This window comes from the organism of the source record quoted next, unplaced genomic scaffold, assembly GCF_019419815.1.
Source record: "Pyrus x bretschneideri cultivar Hongxiangsu unplaced genomic scaffold, Pyrus_bretschneideri_v1 Contig57, whole genome shotgun sequence".
Taxonomy (NCBI): Eukaryota; Viridiplantae; Streptophyta; class Magnoliopsida; order Rosales; family Rosaceae; genus Pyrus; species Pyrus x bretschneideri.
Genome location: NW_025999795.1, coordinates 2,116,562 through 2,133,656, shown reverse-complemented (window position 1 = coordinate 2,133,656; position 17,095 = coordinate 2,116,562). Strand labels below are relative to the sequence as shown.

At 38.1% G+C, this 17,095-nt stretch overlaps 1 protein-coding gene across 3 annotated transcripts; it reads right to left on the bottom strand.

Annotated features, from left to right (window-relative positions):
* Positions 1-15: 15 nt before the first annotated feature.
* LOC103943353 (protein DOWNY MILDEW RESISTANCE 6) lies at positions 16-8,750 on the bottom strand. Of its 3 annotated transcripts, none has more exons than XM_048571137.1 (5): positions 8,431-8,750; positions 8,012-8,259; positions 5,324-5,648; positions 4,601-4,870; positions 16-416 (listed from the first exon to the last, which is right to left on the bottom strand). In XM_048571137.1, the coding sequence occupies exons 1-4, from the start codon at positions 8,626-8,628 to the stop codon at positions 4,616-4,618; spliced, it is 1,026 nt and encodes a 341-aa protein (XP_048427094.1). In that variant the 5' UTR covers positions 8,629-8,750; the 3' UTR covers positions 16-416; positions 4,601-4,615. The 3 variants fall into 3 exon arrangements, with proteins under 3 accessions (XP_048427094.1, XP_048427093.1, XP_009351913.1); XM_048571136.1 differs by lacking the exon at positions 16-416 and adding an exon at positions 3,675-3,771; XM_009353638.3 differs by lacking the exon at positions 16-416 and having other exon boundaries at positions 4,527-4,870.
* Between the last annotated feature and the right edge of the window lie 8,345 nt (positions 8,751-17,095).

The following is a 17,095-nucleotide window of genomic DNA, read 5'->3' as shown; positions in this document are numbered from 1 at the left end:
CTTAAATTTTTCTACTGATGTGAATGCCACGCGATGAATAAATATTTATTAATTAAAAATGTTATAAATTAATACAACAAAAAAAAAACCATGATATCCTTCCTCCTCTTTTTATGAAACCAACAATTCGTAGTGAAACTAGACATTTTTAAATCACTCCCAAATGAGTCGTACAAATGAGAAAATTTGTTGTACAACAGATAGATGTATGTACTGCCACAAACACAAAATCAGGACTCCATGTATTTTCTCATCACGCAAACCTACCTGTAATAAGGTTTGGCATACAGCCGCTCATACACAAACTCTCCGAAGAGCAACTCCACCGTGTGAAACCACCCCTCAGGCAATACACTATGCTATCCACCCAGTGAACAGTAATCGTCTTTTGCATCTCTACCGTTGCACCAATAGCCCTGGCAATAGGCAATAAAATATTAGTATTTTTTTTATTTATAAAATAATACAAAATAATTTTAATTGTAATTTCAAATAAGATTTTTAATCGTTCTCGTTGCGCCACATGTCATTATCGGAAAAATTATTAAATAATATAAAATAATTTTATTTGTAATTTCAGATAAGATTTTTAATCGTTCTCGTTGCGCCACCTGCATCAGTAGTCATTTTGTTGAAAAAAATTGGATTGAAACTTTGAGAGAAAGATAGGAATGTGATTGAAAGTAGTTGAGAAAATATGAAATTGTGGTGTAAGGTAGATGATAATGAGAAGATTCTATAGAAAAGTAAAAACAATTTTTTAAAAAAAAAATTCAGATTTTTTACAATTTTTTTTTAATTTTTATTCAACTATTCTTTTCGGATTTTAAAACTATTTTTTCTTTTATTTATTTATTTATAAAGCATATTAATATCGACCGTTGATCTCAGATCGAACGGTTGATATTAAATAAGATTTTTTTTATTTTTTTTTCCGTTGACATCGAACAGTCCAAGTTAAAGAACCGTTGAGATCGAATGGACCGTGGGAAGCCACGTGGCTTCCCAACTATAAAATTTCAATCTGAAAAGTTGGCTGCTTTTTCTTAAATTATGTCGGGTGACGTGCCCTCACTCACGAGTGGGGTGGACGCGCCTGACAAAAAAAATTAAAAAAATGGCCTGATGCCAGGCTGACGTCAGCCCTATCATCACATCCACTCGGGCTGGCAATTCTTCACAGCCCTGGAGCTCGGGCCTCCACCTCCACTCGTGTAAGAACCCGTCTCGGGATTTACGTAAGAAAATGAGTATTTTTGTATTTTCACTAAGTTTGGGGGATACTTTCCATTTTAAAATTGTTTTTGAGCCTTAATTGGTGAGCCCGAGGGGCCCACCCCCTGTTTTGTCCCCCCTCTGCCGTGTCCCTCCTTTCTTCTTTCTTCTTTTTCTTTCTTCTTCTTTTCCTTTCTTTTGTTTTGTTTTGTCTGCACCTTTTCCTTTCCTTCGAAACTCCCCCATTTCTCTCTTCTTCTTCCCCGTGAAACACACACACACACACACCCATGCCCACGCCTATAACTCTTTCCTAACCCCGTGGTGGTGTTTTGGACGTCAAACCACGAAGAAACCACCTCGGGAGACATTTCCCAGTTTTCCGGCGAGCACCGTCCCTTTCGAGGCGATTTCCGGCCAAACCACGGCGAGTTGGCCGGCGTGCGAGGTATCAATCTCTTCGTCTCGCTGAGTACTACAACTTTCCTTTTTGTTTCACGTAATTTCATTGAGTATTGAAGAAGTTATGCACATTTGAATCTTAACCAATTTCCGGCGGACAACCGTGGCTTCCAGGCTGTTTTCCGGCCAACTCCGGCCACAATGACGGGAACCAAGGGTATATTTCGATTCCTTACCTTCGGGGCTTCAATTTGGTATATTGAATGACATGTTTTGGTTGAGTTTTGAGCTCCAACGGAGCTTGGGAATTCTCCGGTCGAAATCCGGCCTTCTCCCTCTTTGGACTCCGGCGAACACCCAAGGCCTTTGGGCCTTTCCTGCCAAGCCCAAAACCTGGGCAGCCCAACCCAACACCCTTTGTAATTAGGCCTTTGGGCCGTTTGTTTTAGGGCCTCTGGCCCGTTAACCCTAAACCCATTAGACCCAAACCCTTAGGCCCAACCCGGATCCAACCCAAGTCCAAACCCAATACCCAAACCCATTTACCCTAACCCAAACCCTAAAGCCCAAACCCGTGGCTCTGACCCGTTGACCCGGACCCGGACCCGGACCCGTTGACCCTGACCCGGACCTGACCCGTTGACCCTGACCCGTTGACCGTTGACCCGGTCAACGGTCAGCGTTGACTTTGACCGGTCAACGGTCAACGTTGACTTTGACCTCCGGGTTGACTTTTTCGGTTTTCGTGCGGGACCCCTTCTAGGCTAATTTCGACGTCCTGAACCCGTTTCCGATGTCCGTTTTCCCAAATTCAACCGTTTGAGTAGAGTTTGACTAAATGTACCGTTTATGTGCTTAGGGGCGATTATCTGTGGCGTTTCCTTCTTTGCTAGATGGCGTGGCTTTTCGACGGCGAAGTACTGTGAGTGGACCCCTTCTAAAAATGCATGTTTTAATAGTAGAAATGCATACATGAAAAGCATGACTTTACGATTATGTTTTATGAAACGTTTTACGAGATAACATGCTTACTGAGGCTAGTTTGAATTATTACTATTTTTCCTATAACCCATGTTCTTGTAGAATATCTGATGGATGACGATATGATATTTAGAACATGTTTAGAACACCTCTTTATAGTATAGATGATGGATGACTATACTATGAAGTTGATTTTCAATATATGTATGTTCACTGGTTTTATACCTACCTAGTGGTCCTTTCCGCTACGGGACGTAGGGATAGATCCGGTCCGTCCTGGGCGACGGTTTGGTGTTGGCATAGGGCCTGGAGTGTGTTTTCCTCTGACTGTCTGCTCAGAGACGGGGAGCCGGCAAGGGGCCTGAAGTGTATTTTCCTCTGACTGTGTGCTCAGAGACGGGGAGCCGGCATGGGGCCTGAAGTGTTATATCGGACATTCACTAGTGTTTATTATTTATGCGAATTATGATTTGAGACATTGCACGACATGCTAGGTTTCGGAAAACCTATGTTTATCATTATATATATGTATTTTAATAAAACCTGGGGGTTAGTATGTTGATAACTGTTTTATTATATATATATCAACTTGGTCCACTCATGTTTGTTTTGCGCCCCCTTCAGGACTTAGAATCGAGGCATACAATCCCGACGTCCAGGCACTTCCGCATCGGCATCTTCGAGTCCTTTTGGTGTAGGACCCACTCCTTGGTTTCATTCAAGTTTATATTATTTTCTTTTAGTGTTCTAGATTAGTGGTGTGCTCTGAACACGGTTCTTATTTGCATATTCATTATTCTTTTATATTTATAACCCTTATTTATCTCTTGTTTTCAACATTTGCACTCAATAAATGGCTTTCGTCACCTTCGGGTGTCGGCCAGCACGTGCCTATCCTGGTATTCGAGGAATATCGGGGTCGGGGCGTGTCAACTCGGGCTCCTTCATGCTGGAGCGAATCCACAGGGCCTCGGGCCCTTTTCTCTGGCCTGTCCCTCGAGCAATCCACCACAGTGGAGTTGCTCTAAAACGGAGAAAATGGCAAGAAGGGGATAATAAAATGACAGACATTATTATTCACGACGAAGCTGGGAAATTATTATTTATGATGTTCATTCAAACTGATACCATGATCAAGAAATTAAATCAACAAAATTACAGAAGCATTCCTACCTGCCATGAGAAGCCATAATTAGAAAAGCAACAAATATATTACGAGTAATCCTTTAGATTCAAAAAACCGACCGTATTATTATGAATTCTCTATCACTTGTACTGTAACATCCCACATCGCCTAGGGGAGTGATCCTTATATGTATATTCCCATCCCTACCTAACACGAGGCCTTTTGGGAGCTCACTGGCTTCGGGTTCCGTAGGAACTCCGAAGTTAAGCGAGAAGGGGGCTAGAGCAATCTCATGATGGGTGACCCACTGGGAAGTTGCTCGTGAGTTTCCAAAAACAAAACCGTGAGGGAACGGTAAGCCCAAAGCGGACAATATCGTACTACGGTGGTGGAGCGGACCCGGGAAGTGATCCGTCCCGGGCCAGGATGTGACAAATTGGTATCAGAGCCTAACCCTGGTCGCGTGTGTGCCGACGAGGACGTCGAGCCCCTAAGGGGGATGGATTGTAACATCCCACATCGCCCAGGGGAGTGATCCTTATATGTATATTCTCATCCCTACCTAGCACGAGGCCTTTTGGGAGCTCACTGGCTTCGGGTTCCGTAGGAACTCCGAAGTTAAGCGAGAAGGGGGCTAGAGCAATCCCATGATGGGTGACCCACTGGGAAGTTACTCGTGAGTTCCCAAAAACAAAACTGTGAGGGAATGGTAAGCCCAAAGCGGACAATATCGTGTTACGGTGGTGGAGCAGACCCGGAAAGTGATCCGTCCCGGGCAGGGATGTGACATGTACGTTCAACATACAATTAGAGAAAACATCAATAATACGGTTAGTTTTGTGTGTCTACACAGTAGTATTGAATAAACAAACGCACGTATGTTTGATGAGGCTAAGGCTGCTGCTGAGTCTTGAAAAGGTCCAAACAATGGTCTTTCTCCAGGTCCCGAGTCCAAAACTTCTTATAATATTCAGTGTAGGTATAGCCCCTATACATGGCTGCAGATCCATCCTCTGTGAGAGCTTTTGCTGGGCTTATCAGAGCATCATCTTGTGGGCAGAGGAATGAAGCTACTGAGAGCCTTGCTCTTTCAGTATTGGTAATGGCACGATGCCACACACTCTTGTAAATCCCATTACTTAGAGCCTGCACCAATCAATAATATCATTTGCAATCAATTTTATTTAACTTAATTTTATTTCATTTATGGCAATGGTTGATATACATGCAAATAATCATATTTTACGGTTTCAATTTTAAGGTATAGTATGCTAATTATTATGTGGATATGCTTAAAGAATCGTCTCGATGAGAAAGCCTCATTTCTTCAATTGTCTTTAACTTTGATTGAACTTCTTACTATGGTTGCTTGTTTTAGGGTGTAAATTAATGATTGGATAAAATTCGAGTTTGAATAAATAATCTGATACCTATAATAAAAAATCGAAACTCCAAAGTGCAATTTTTACCTATGTAATCAACTCTCTTGACGGATATGATTAAAGTTAATAAAATTGATCGCAAGTGGTATTCTTCAAAACATTCAACCTTTAAGAAGAATAGACGTCATTCAGAGAAATCTTTTGGATTATATGTTACCTGTAATTGGTCACCAATGTTAATGACAAAGGCATTGGGTTGGGGACTGACAGCAACCCATTTGCCATCTTTGAGAACTTGAAGGCCAGCAACTCCAAGGTCTTGGAGCAGAATTGTTAGGGCATTTGGGTCGGTGTGGCCTGGCAGCCCGTAAGTCAGCTCGGGCTGCGGACACGGCGGGTAAAAGTTCACCGCCATGTGCTGTCCTTGCTCGCCCAATGTGCTCCTTATGTAATCTTTCTCCAGCCCTAAACTTTCTGATATTAATTCCTCTAATCTGTATCCGAGTTCTCGAACCTCTCTACAGTAATTACTCACAGTGTCCCTGCAGCTCACAAGAATTAATGTAAGAGATTGAAAGAGCAAACCAAACCCAATTTCGGTCTGAACCGGTCCAAAAAAGATTAATTAAAAGAAGATTTTTGTTAATGACAATTAATTTTTGGAAAACGAAAAGCTTCTGATACTGTTTATTAACGAAAAATCATATTTTTATTTTGAAAAATCATATTTTTATTTTTAAAAATCAATTATGATACTATTCATTTACAACAATTTTTCATTAAAACTCAAAATTTTCAAACTATTTTCATTAGTTTTCTGTTATTTTTTTGGTAACCCGTGGACCATGCCCTTGAATTTTAATACTATTTAGCTACACGGACAAATAAAACCCCACGCATTGGACACGACAAGTTTCGATGGCCCAATGCTGACTCAGTATCAACTTGAAGAAAGGCCACGGAAGACAAAACCAGACACGAGGAAATAATTTTCAATGTTTTATAATGCGGAATAGTTTATTATAAAGTGAAAAAAGTTAATTTTTTAAGTATTTCTTCACTTTGTATAGTAACATATAGCGACTATGCCCGTGTTCCAAGCACATAAAAAACATGTAAATATATCTTAAACCATATTTTTATGTAAGAAAAAAATTAAAAGAAAATTAAAATACATAACAAAACGTGATAGGATTTTCATCTTTATTTAAACGTTTCTGTTTCATAAGTCTTTTTTCGAATCGAGTCGAGAATACGTCAACATCTCGATTCGACTCTCGCACTAGTCTCGTGCAAAGTTCAATGCACTGCCACGGTATCACTCTATAAAATTGAATCATATTAGATTTGTTTTTTCTTTTGGAAACATCATATTGGATTATGAAGAAAATTAAATTAAGTTAAATTAAATTGGTTGCGTGCTGCTTTTACACGTAGCCAATCACTCATCAACCACATGATCCATACTGCCTACGTCAACGCTGAATAAGCCTTTACGTCACTACCCCACTATATTATAAACCGAACCAAAATGCATCAACGGCTGGGATCTCCCCTTTCCTGCCCTGAAAATGCCGCAATCACCGTCAATCAGCCATGACTCTCGTACGGGTAGATTTTCAAATGCGTAACATGTAGGTCGGCCCGTCTCAAATTAAAATATCATCCGACACCTACCCACCGCCGTTGATCGAGCCCGATTCGACTCTGACAAAGTCAACATGCATCCATTTTCCTCCTACAATAATCAGAAATGGCCACAACTACTGCCGACTAAACTACTCTAATTATTTTCATTTATTCTTAAGAAACTACTAGGAGCATATGTAACTAGAAACTACTCATTAGCAAAGCAACATAAAAATTATATATAAATTTATGTATAAAGAAAACTAATTTTGATAATTAAACATTGTTTAGAAAACCCTAGAAACCTAGCTAAACTCTATAAACTAAAAATTATACAAATTACGCCTGACTGAATCTATCTAGTTCCTTTTGTAATATTTCGCTTTTCAATGTACAGAAAGAGATTTTAAAGTTTCAAAATGTCTCCAAGTTAGTATTTTAGAATATGAAAAGAATAGATCAAAAATTTTCTGATTATAAAATTTCTTGTAATAGACGTAATCGATGAGCCTTCTCAGGAGTTCAAATATTAGATAAGCATGTCACATGTCATGAAAAAGATGATGTAAATTTTTTGCACTTTAATTATTTTCTAATGGAATACTTATTTTATTAAAGACCTATACGATATATCATATATGTAGTCAATGTTCTAAAAAAACCCCACCTAGTGCTGCCTAGGCGGCTGGCCACCGTTTCGATTAATGCTTAAGCATTTGAAAATTAAGAAATGGTGCATAGACCTGCAAACACCCGCCTAGCCTGTCCAAACAGCCTAGCCACCCGCCTAGACACTGCCTCGGTTGCAACTCACTTAGATAGAAAATAAATAAATTTCCTTTTGCGTTTTATTGTTTCCAATAAATTGTAAGAGATTTATTGAATACTTAAATAAACACACATTATATGTTTGCTCCTCATGTTTTCATTATGTTCCGGTACTTCATAATATATATGATATTCTATTTTCTAGTTTATGATGAAATTACATATATTTAAGTATAAACAGACACTTATTTACACGAAATACAATAAATTTACTTAAATCCGTCTAGTTCGTCTAGACGCCCATTCTGCTAGCCGTCTAGGCGTTAGGCCCCAGCCCGCCGTCGCCTTTTAGAACCTTGTATGTAGTACACTATGAATTATATATGATAGAAAGCAACGTAAATAATAATATACCAATGGTGTCTGATGCATATCTGAGAGAGAGACAAATAATTGAGAGAGAGAGAGAGAGAGAGAGAGAGAGAGAGAGAGAGAGAGAGAGACGTACCTGAAGGACGAAGGATTGGAGGGCCACTCAGGAACGTACTTGTCCAAAGGATAGCAATGGAGGCGAAGATAATCTCTCCAGTTATGAACCTTCTCCTTGTTTACATTAAAACTTGTTGAAAGTCTCATGGTTTTTGAGGGGTCTTCTGAGTACAGCTTCAACTTTTCCTCCAGAGGAAGGTTAAAAAACTCATTGGCCACCCCTACCATTTTTTCCACTCCTTCCGTTGACACCCCGTGGTTAATAACCTAGCACCGATATCACTCGAATATCAAGAAATATGTACGCACACATATGTACATGTACTGGGTTTGTGAAAAATGCGGTTGTTGAGTTTCGCAATATCTTGTATCTTAACTAAAGTGAGATAGGGATCGATCCATATAAATAAGATCCTAGTTAATGATATAGGAAGGTACCTGAAAAAAACCATAATATTTGCAGGCATCGCCAACTTGCTGCACAGTTTGGGCTCTGTTGGGAGAAGCCAGGTCAATAACGGGAATGTTTTCGCATTCGGAGACTTCGGACAAGTGAGGCCGGTCGGATTCTGGTCTGACATAGCTTTCCGGCAAGTTGGTGTATATGATTCCGGAGGAGAGTACTTTTGTCTCCATGTTTCGGTATTAAGTTTGAAGGGGGAGACAAAGACAGCAATAAAAAATCTGCATTCTCTCTCAGCTGCTAAGCTTAATTTGGAGCAAGTTCTAGGAAGTTGCACAGCTTAGTGAGTTAGTGATATTGCACATGGTATTTATAAGGGAGTTGATACCCTCAAATTTCAAGATCAGCATTGACTTGCAGGCTTCGGTCTTGCAGCCAATCTTTATATGACACTTGGTGCGGGATTAATGGACAGTAAAGTGGCTGATATGTAAAAACTACAGACAATCAAATTATAAATGTGTCTTATCTTCTATCTTTTATTTAGCGAGCAACCGATGAAAGTCTTATTACAAATTACAAATCGAAGAGGTGGGGCCTTAGTTCTATAGAAAGTAGAGTAAAGGCAACGTACTGGAATTGCATATGAACAAGCTACAGGGCGGCTCTCTTCCTTGATCAGATTCTTTAGTTTTCAGACATGCATAAAAAACCAACCTGAAGCACTACTTTCATCGTATGCATGGATTTCTAAGTGTTGGTTGTATACTAGAAGAGAACCTTTGTCCGAACAAACAAAAAGGTTCCCTAAATTTTTTCGAGACCGTTTTAGGTCACCATTTCGAAGTAGTACTGGTGAGCATGGGCTCGGGTCCTCGCCGGAACCTTCATAGCGGAGCTTCCGGATCAATCATTTCGTGGCCGTTAGATGATATCCTACGGCTAATAATCCATTTTCTGTTAATAGTTTTAACATAAAAAAAGTCTCTCTCTTTCCTCTCCCCCCTGTCTCTATTTTTTCCATCAAAAAGCTTAGAACCCAATTTCGCATCAAAACATCCACCTCTCTCCCTTCTCTTTCAACACTGCAGTGACGAGCACGCCGTATCCATGGTCTCCCTTTTAGGGGCTGCTCCTCGAGCCTTCGAGTTCCGATCTTCGTGAGACGGCTCAAGCGAAGATCGATCCAAACTATTTTTCTCCTTTTCCTCCCTTCATGGTTCCACATCAAACACGAAATCTGACAAATTTTTTCTTCCTCCTTGCAATCCATTACGTGGCTGTTTGGAAAATTTAATTCATGGGTTATAAGGGTGTCTGGAAAATACAAAAAAAATCGTATATAAAAAAAAATTCTGGGTTTATGGGCGTTTTTTGTTGGGTGAAGAAAAGAAGTAGGGATTAGGGATGGAGGACGGGGGTAAAGATCGGGTTTTGGGGTGTTTAATGAGTTGGCTTGATTGATTTTCTGCTTGAGACCAACAAATATACTTGTTTTGAAATATGAGATGCAGGAGGCGAGGGGAAGGTGACATTGAGAAGCAAAATAGAACGGAGAGAGAAAAATGTCACACAAGCAACCTTGATTTACACCATCTTCAACTCATGGGCTAAAACTTAAAATTTTTAATCCAGAAAATTTAAGTTTTAGCCTAGAAACAGTTTTTTTGCTTCAACCCTTGTAGCCTAAATTTTTTTAGCCTGAGATTATTAAAAAATAAATTTAAACTAATATTTCTTTTAAAGTAATTTAAAAAAAATTATGTACACTATCATAATTTAATTGTATGAACATTTTAACCTAAAAATATTTAAATTCCGATAAATATTGAAAAATCACTAAATTTGGGTGAATTTTGAGTTAAATAATTTTTTAAATTATTTTAGCCGTTGGATTTAAATTTGGGCCGTTAGATTTTTTTTTTACCGTTAGATTTGATTATATTCGATCTCAACTGTTAGATTCAATAAATCCTAAGAGACATGCCTATGTGGGTGGGGTTCCGCTGGTGGTGCCCACACCATTTTTTGGGCTAAATCTTGGGGAAATTTGGCTTTTGTTTGGCTTTTAGCTTTTAGCCTACACATTTAGCATGGGCTGGGTTGAGTTTGGAGGAGGAATAAAACCTAAAAAATAGCATTTAGCACATGGTAGTGTTTGGTCTTACTGGAAACGGTGAAGAGAAGAAGGTGAGGATTGAGAGAGGGTGAAGAAGATGATGAAAAAGAAAGAGGGAGTTCTGTAAAGAGAAAAAAAAAAAAAACAAATCAAATGAATCCTGACCGTTCCTCTTTTATTGAACGTTGGTGATTAAAGGATCCCCGGGGATCCCTAGAGCAGGGATCCGAAGAGGATCCTATCCTGGTGAGCATTACCAATACATTAATTATTATTAATATTTAAAATTTGTGTAGCACATTTTTTTATCTCTAATTTAGACTTAGACAAACACATATAGGTTAAGTCACACTCATTCAGCTACAGTGTAATGCTCACAACCACTTAACTTTTTTTTTTCCTACTTGCATAATAACATATAATGTATTATCGCATATTGTAGACATATTGAAAAATTTCTCTCTTTCAAAATTTATCAATGTATAAAGTCAACAAAAAGTAAATTAAAATTCGAATCAATGCAATTGGCGAATTTTTTTTTTTTTAAAATACTTACTCATGGCCTACTTCCTATCTAGATTTTATTATTTCTCATAAAACCTTCAAATGTTGCATAACTTACGCATGGCTCACTTACTAAATATGGATTCCCAAAAATATAAACCTGCCCCACTGCCAGTGGTCCACAGCCACGTAAATTACCTTTACTGCCCCCATCAACGTCTAGTAATTGCAAGTGCGGCTACGTCAGCCGTGGAGTGTAGAAAACGCAGTTTTTGTGTGGTTTAGAATGGCTAATATACATCATGGCTAAAACCCTAAAAGATGACGATTATAGCTAATACGAATGGGATTATGCACATATTTAATGAGTTGAATATTTTTTACGTATAGAAAACTTCAACCATGTAATATTACTAATAATTCCTTTCAGTATTAGTCGTCGAGAGTTGACTTGTCTATCTTACGTCGGGTTAAAACGTGTAATCTTATCTTTCCGACCAAAACAATCAATCGATTGATTACGTTCCATTCACACATGCAGGATGATAGTAAAATACAATCGAACCTCTAAAGCTAAGCTGTGGAAAATGAATCAATGGTGTAGAAATAGGATGATAGTTCTATGGACAAGAAGATCTCCTTCCCCACCTCATGATGCGTGCTTGCCCTAAAAAAGGAAAAGGGTCGGTTTGACTGTCTGTTAGTATTTGTTTCTTTTGTTGAGAATAAAATTCCGGAAGGAGGGAAAATATTGTATATAAGCTAGGTTATTTTTCATATTGTTAATTGGTTTTGTCGTGAAATTTAAATTTTCTTCATGATATTAGAATATGTTGTCACACGTGTTAGCCCAATGGTTACATGTGCTTTACATCACTTCGTTATATTGTCTACTTGTTAGCCTTGAAAATTTATCACACATAAAAAAATGTATGAAGAATGAATTTCCACATCGATGGAGGATGGACCTTGGCCGGCAGGGCAGCCACTAGCCCATAGATAGATGTATATTAATGCCGGCAGGGCAGCCACTAGCCCATAGATAGATGTATATTAATGCATGCATGTGAGCTTGCGGCTGACCAATCACCAATACTTCCTATTAATATGGCGGTAGAAAAACTGGTGCGATGCATTATTCAAATATTGAAAGACTTGCTTAGGTTGGGTGCCATCCAATCCCATCCCATTCAATGTGCCCTTGTTCATCCGGTGGGTCCGATCAGTACAGGATTAAGATGTCCTAGCCACTCACGCTCCCATCATAATCATAAACAAATTATCCTAACCCTAAAATTCTAGAGAGATCAATGGCTTTTCTCCTTAGTCCACCGCTGTTAGCGACTGTATTTTTCGGCCACCTTTATGATCCTCTCATGCCTAATCGGTTTGTTTAGTGGTTTATTCGATTATTAAACTCTCTATTACGATCGACGATCACATTAGAGAAGATATAATTAGAATTTCTCTCTAACTAAAAAAAGATAATTAGGGTTGGTCGACATACAATAGCCAACAATGTTGAGGCAAATGCCACATCATCAAAGTATTCTTTCAGAATCTTCAATTGTATTTTCAACAATGTTATTAGAAGAAAGAGTATATATAGCCTTTAGCTTTATACAGTAATACCCTCAACTAATGCATTTCTTCATGGTGATTTGAAAGAAGTTGTGTATATGGAGCAACCTACAGGTTTTATTGATCCTTCAATGCAACATCATGTTTGTAAGATGAGGAAATCTCTATAAGGCCTCGAACATGCACTAAGAGCTTGGTTTGACAGGCTATTCCAAGCTCTTCTCACGTTTGGGTTTGTTCAATCTTCCTCAAACGCATCCTTATTTGTTTTCAAAGGACTAGCCTTGGTAATTGTCATAGTGTATGTAGATGACATACTTGTTACATGCCCTAATGCTTCTCTATGTCAGTTATTCATTCAAAAACTAAGTGCCATTTTTCTAGTCAAGGATCTGGGGCCTCTGCATTATTTCTTGGGATCGGAAGTTCAAAAAACATCTAAGGGTATCTTTCTTCATCAACCAAAGTATCTACTTGACCTTCTTGAGAAAACCAATATGGAAGGTTCTAAGCCATGTTGTACTCCTCTCAGTTCCATCAAGCTTGATTACAGTGGCCCTCTTCTCTCTAATCCTACTAAATACAGGTCCATTGTTGGTGGCCTGCAATATTTGACTTGGACAAGACCTGATCTCTCCTTTGTAGTAAACCAAATCTGTCAATTCATGCATGCTCCCAAGGAACAACATATGAAAGCTGCAAAAAGGGTTCTCAAGTTTTTAAAAGGCTCAATTCCTCAGGGCATCTGGTTTAAAAAGGGTAGTATTAATCTCACTACATACTCTGATGCAGATTGGGCAGAGTGTACATTTGACAAGAGATCCACAAGTGGATACAATGTTTTTCTATGTCCTAATTGAATTAGCTGGAGTGCCAAGAAACAAGCTACTGTAGCCCGATCATCAACAGAAGCAAAGTATCGATCTTTGACACACACAACTGTAGAACTCACTTGAATCTACAAAATATTTCATGATATTGGCTTTCCTCTCAAAACTATTCCTACTTTGTGGTGTGATAACATTTTAGCAATTTCACTTGCCTCAAATCTTGTATTTCATGCAAGAACTAAACATTTAGAAATTGATTATCACTACATCCGAGAGTTGGTTCTTGCAAATCTCATCAAAGTTTAGTTTGTCTACAGTTAAGATCAATTGGCAGATTCTTACACTAAGACCCTTTTTCAAAAGCAGGTTCTGTTACTTGAAGTCCAGGCTTCCAATTGGCATCATTACAGATTCCAATTTTAGCTTGAGAGGGTGTATTGAGGCAAATGCCACATCATCAAAAGCTGTCACTGGTTTGTTATAACAGTGAATTTTTAGTTTAGATTAGTTGAGGGTATTACTGTACAAAGCCAATAACTATATATACTCTTTCTTGTAATAACATTATTGTGTAATGAAAATACAATTGAAGCTTCTGAAAGAATACTCTGAGTTTCTATAAACAAATGTGTGGTATTGTTGTAAAATTAGTTCACACGTCAATTTCAAACTTGAAATTAATCAGTTCAAAACCTTCTCCTCAAAAAATCAGTTCAAAACCTCAGCTATCTACAGTACATATGGCACGTCGGTAATTGAATCATGGAACCGCACAGATGCTTCTGTGTTAAATACACTCATCAATGCTCAAAAGTTCTGCATGTTTTGTCCAAATCCGTTGTACTTTATATAAGCAATTATTAGATCGCAACAGATACTTACGTGTCATGCTCTTGTGTTATTAGAGATATACATCCATCATATTCATAGTTACGTAGGTCTTGTCCAAATTTGTTATACCTTAAACATTAAGAATATAATTTTTACTAAGAAACTTTCAGGTGTCGTGCTTATGTGTAATCGGAGATATAGATCTTTCGTAGGTTTGTGGGAATATGAACTTAGCTATAGACAGGAAGAGTCAGCTTTACTGATACAACGTCCGCATCCTACAACTTTCGCAAATAAAGTTTATCTTCCAAGAGAACAATGGCTCCATCCATGGAGGTTGGACCACAAGCAGCATAGATCTAAACCTTTTTCTAGATCCAATTACATTAAATATTTGTAGTTTCTGTTCGTTTTCGAGAGTTGAGACCGTGAATTATTACATATAGAATAGTAACTAGCAATTGTTAATTAGACATGGCACGATTAATTAAGTCCCCCATGCCCTCGAGAAACTGGAAATAATGGTCAATCTGTGGAACTCAATGCTAGGGTTTTGATACAAGGTTTTGACATCATATTTGTAGCTTCGTTGTGCGTCATCCTATGACGAGGTGATGACGTTAGGTAAGAAGAAAAGTTAGGCCACCAGTGCACCACCGGCCAGTCTGTCGGTGGCATCAATATAAACTGACAAGCATGTTGACTTGATCCGGTGATCCAGTCAATGACTCCATGTCCTATCGACCGCCCAAGTTGCACCATATTGGCATCCACTCTTGGCCATTTATGAGGAAAGGAACTTGGCTACGGATCTCACACGGTCTAACATGTAAGATAAGTTGCTAATATATTATCATGTTGATAAAAAAAAAAAGTGACATAGAATTAATTTACTTTAATCGTATTATCTTGTTTCAATTGGATAATGATATGTGTAATTAAGTTTCAACATATGATATTATATTATTAAATAAAAATATCATGTAACGATCAATTTGTTCTATATGAATTACTCTACACATCAACCCGAGTTGAACCGCAAATTAACCCAAAAAAAGAAAATTTGAGTGCGTTTGTGGGATGAAAGAATAAGGAAAATAATATATGATTCCGAAATATAGTGCAATTTATAATTACTAACATCGTCACATGTGTTTGATATTTCAAAAATGTTCGTAAGCAAAAAAAAAAAAAAAAAAAAAAAAAAAAAAAGAGAACCACTCTAACAAGCCTTGACCCAAGTGTTCATTTACCCAACTTATGATAGAGATCGAGTAACATCATCTGCATAATTGTTTGTGTATATACATAGTTTTTTTTTCCCTTTAAATTAAGTTATCAATTTAATACTGATGCTAAAAATGATGTGTTGTTGCAAGAAACATGTGTGTGTGAGGTAATACGTAAACATCAATTGTCATTTTTGTGCATTATTGAATAAGACGAAATGTCCATCGCCATGGATGTCGATCCAGTTTTACTTAAATACAATACTTTCTAATTGTTAAACTCTTTTTTTGTTAATATTTTGTTTTATTATTATTATTATTATAATATTTCATTTATTAATATTATTTGAGAAAGAGAGAAACCCGAAAAAAAAAAAATACTCAAGATACTACATTTAACAACCGTGCACATTATTTTGGTGAACTGATAACACCATGATAACTTTGTCAAACGATAGGAAAAAAATTGTCCCGTAAAGATTTGATCACCCTCATTTTAGGAGGGGCCTTCCATTGTATCTTAGACCCTAGTTACTTCACCCTCTCAATGGAAACTACATCAACGTGAACGTAGGCCAATTTCGGATAAACTGCAATATAACTCATGTTCTAGTGTGTTTGTGTGATTTTTTGATCGAATCTAAGTTTATCTAACTTTGTTGTGCATCAAGATCCATGGTTCTTCTGTCTCACATAATAATTAGTTGGGTTTTTTTTAGCCAAAATAGTATATGAGATTGACATGACTCCTCATTTTAATCTTTGACAATAAAAATCGATAGAAGTGGGCCGTAGTTTGTCCTCTATAAATCATTGTAGTTCTTCTGTGAAAAATTTATCAACACCCTTGTTAAATTGTCATGTGAATAATCACGTGACCAACCTTTTAAAAATATTTTTACCAAACCAACCCTCCATTTAACGAGTTTGGCCTTTGCAACACCACTGCCCAAACATCACTACCGCAGAGAAAAAAACCCCCTCTCTTCCCCTGCCAAAAACTTCCACGACACCGAAATCCACTCCTCCACCAAACTCTCCTTCCCTGCAAAATTATCAGCACAGTCACGCAACCAATCCTCTCCCAGGTCTGCAACCCTTGGCTTTCTTTTTCTCTACAACAACAACAACAAAGCCTTATCTGCTAAAGTCGAGGAGAAAGGGAGGTGCATGGATGCAAACGTTTTGTTGACCCGGTTGTAACTTAAATTAAACTCTTCATCTCGTACGTCCATTTCAATCTAACCGCTCTAGTTCCCATGTGTACGAAAGATGTACAAATAGTATTGTACGTTACAAAAAACTTGCCCTCCTAAATTACATGACAACATGAACTCTTGGATCCATTGGACTTCCACTGAAAGCAGGTAATCTTGGATCCATGGGATTTTCAAAGTCCAACTACTTTCAGGCCCAAAAGTAATCCAAACCTTTTCATATACTGGATCACATGTACATGTGGGCCTAAATACCATCAAAGCCCATGTAGAAGTCCAGTCAAAATACGTGTGCGAGCACACACACAAGCGACTTTGACTGTTTGACTTGTTTACCAACCAACTTTTCCGTTACACGCGCGCAAACTACACGTCGTTTCTTCACTTTG

Coding starts and splice junctions, on each gene's coding strand:
- LOC103943353 (XM_048571137.1), bottom strand. CDS start 8,628: ATGGAGACAAAAGTACTCTCCTCCGGAATCATATACACCAACTTGCCG. Junction 8,260..8,430: donor AATATTATGGTTTTTTTCAG/GTACCTTCCTAT, acceptor TATCGGTGCTAG/GTTATTAACCACGGGGTGTC. Junction 4,871..5,323: donor ACATTGGTGACCAATTACAG/GTAACATATAAT, acceptor TGATTGGTGCAG/GCTCTAAGTAATGGGATTTA.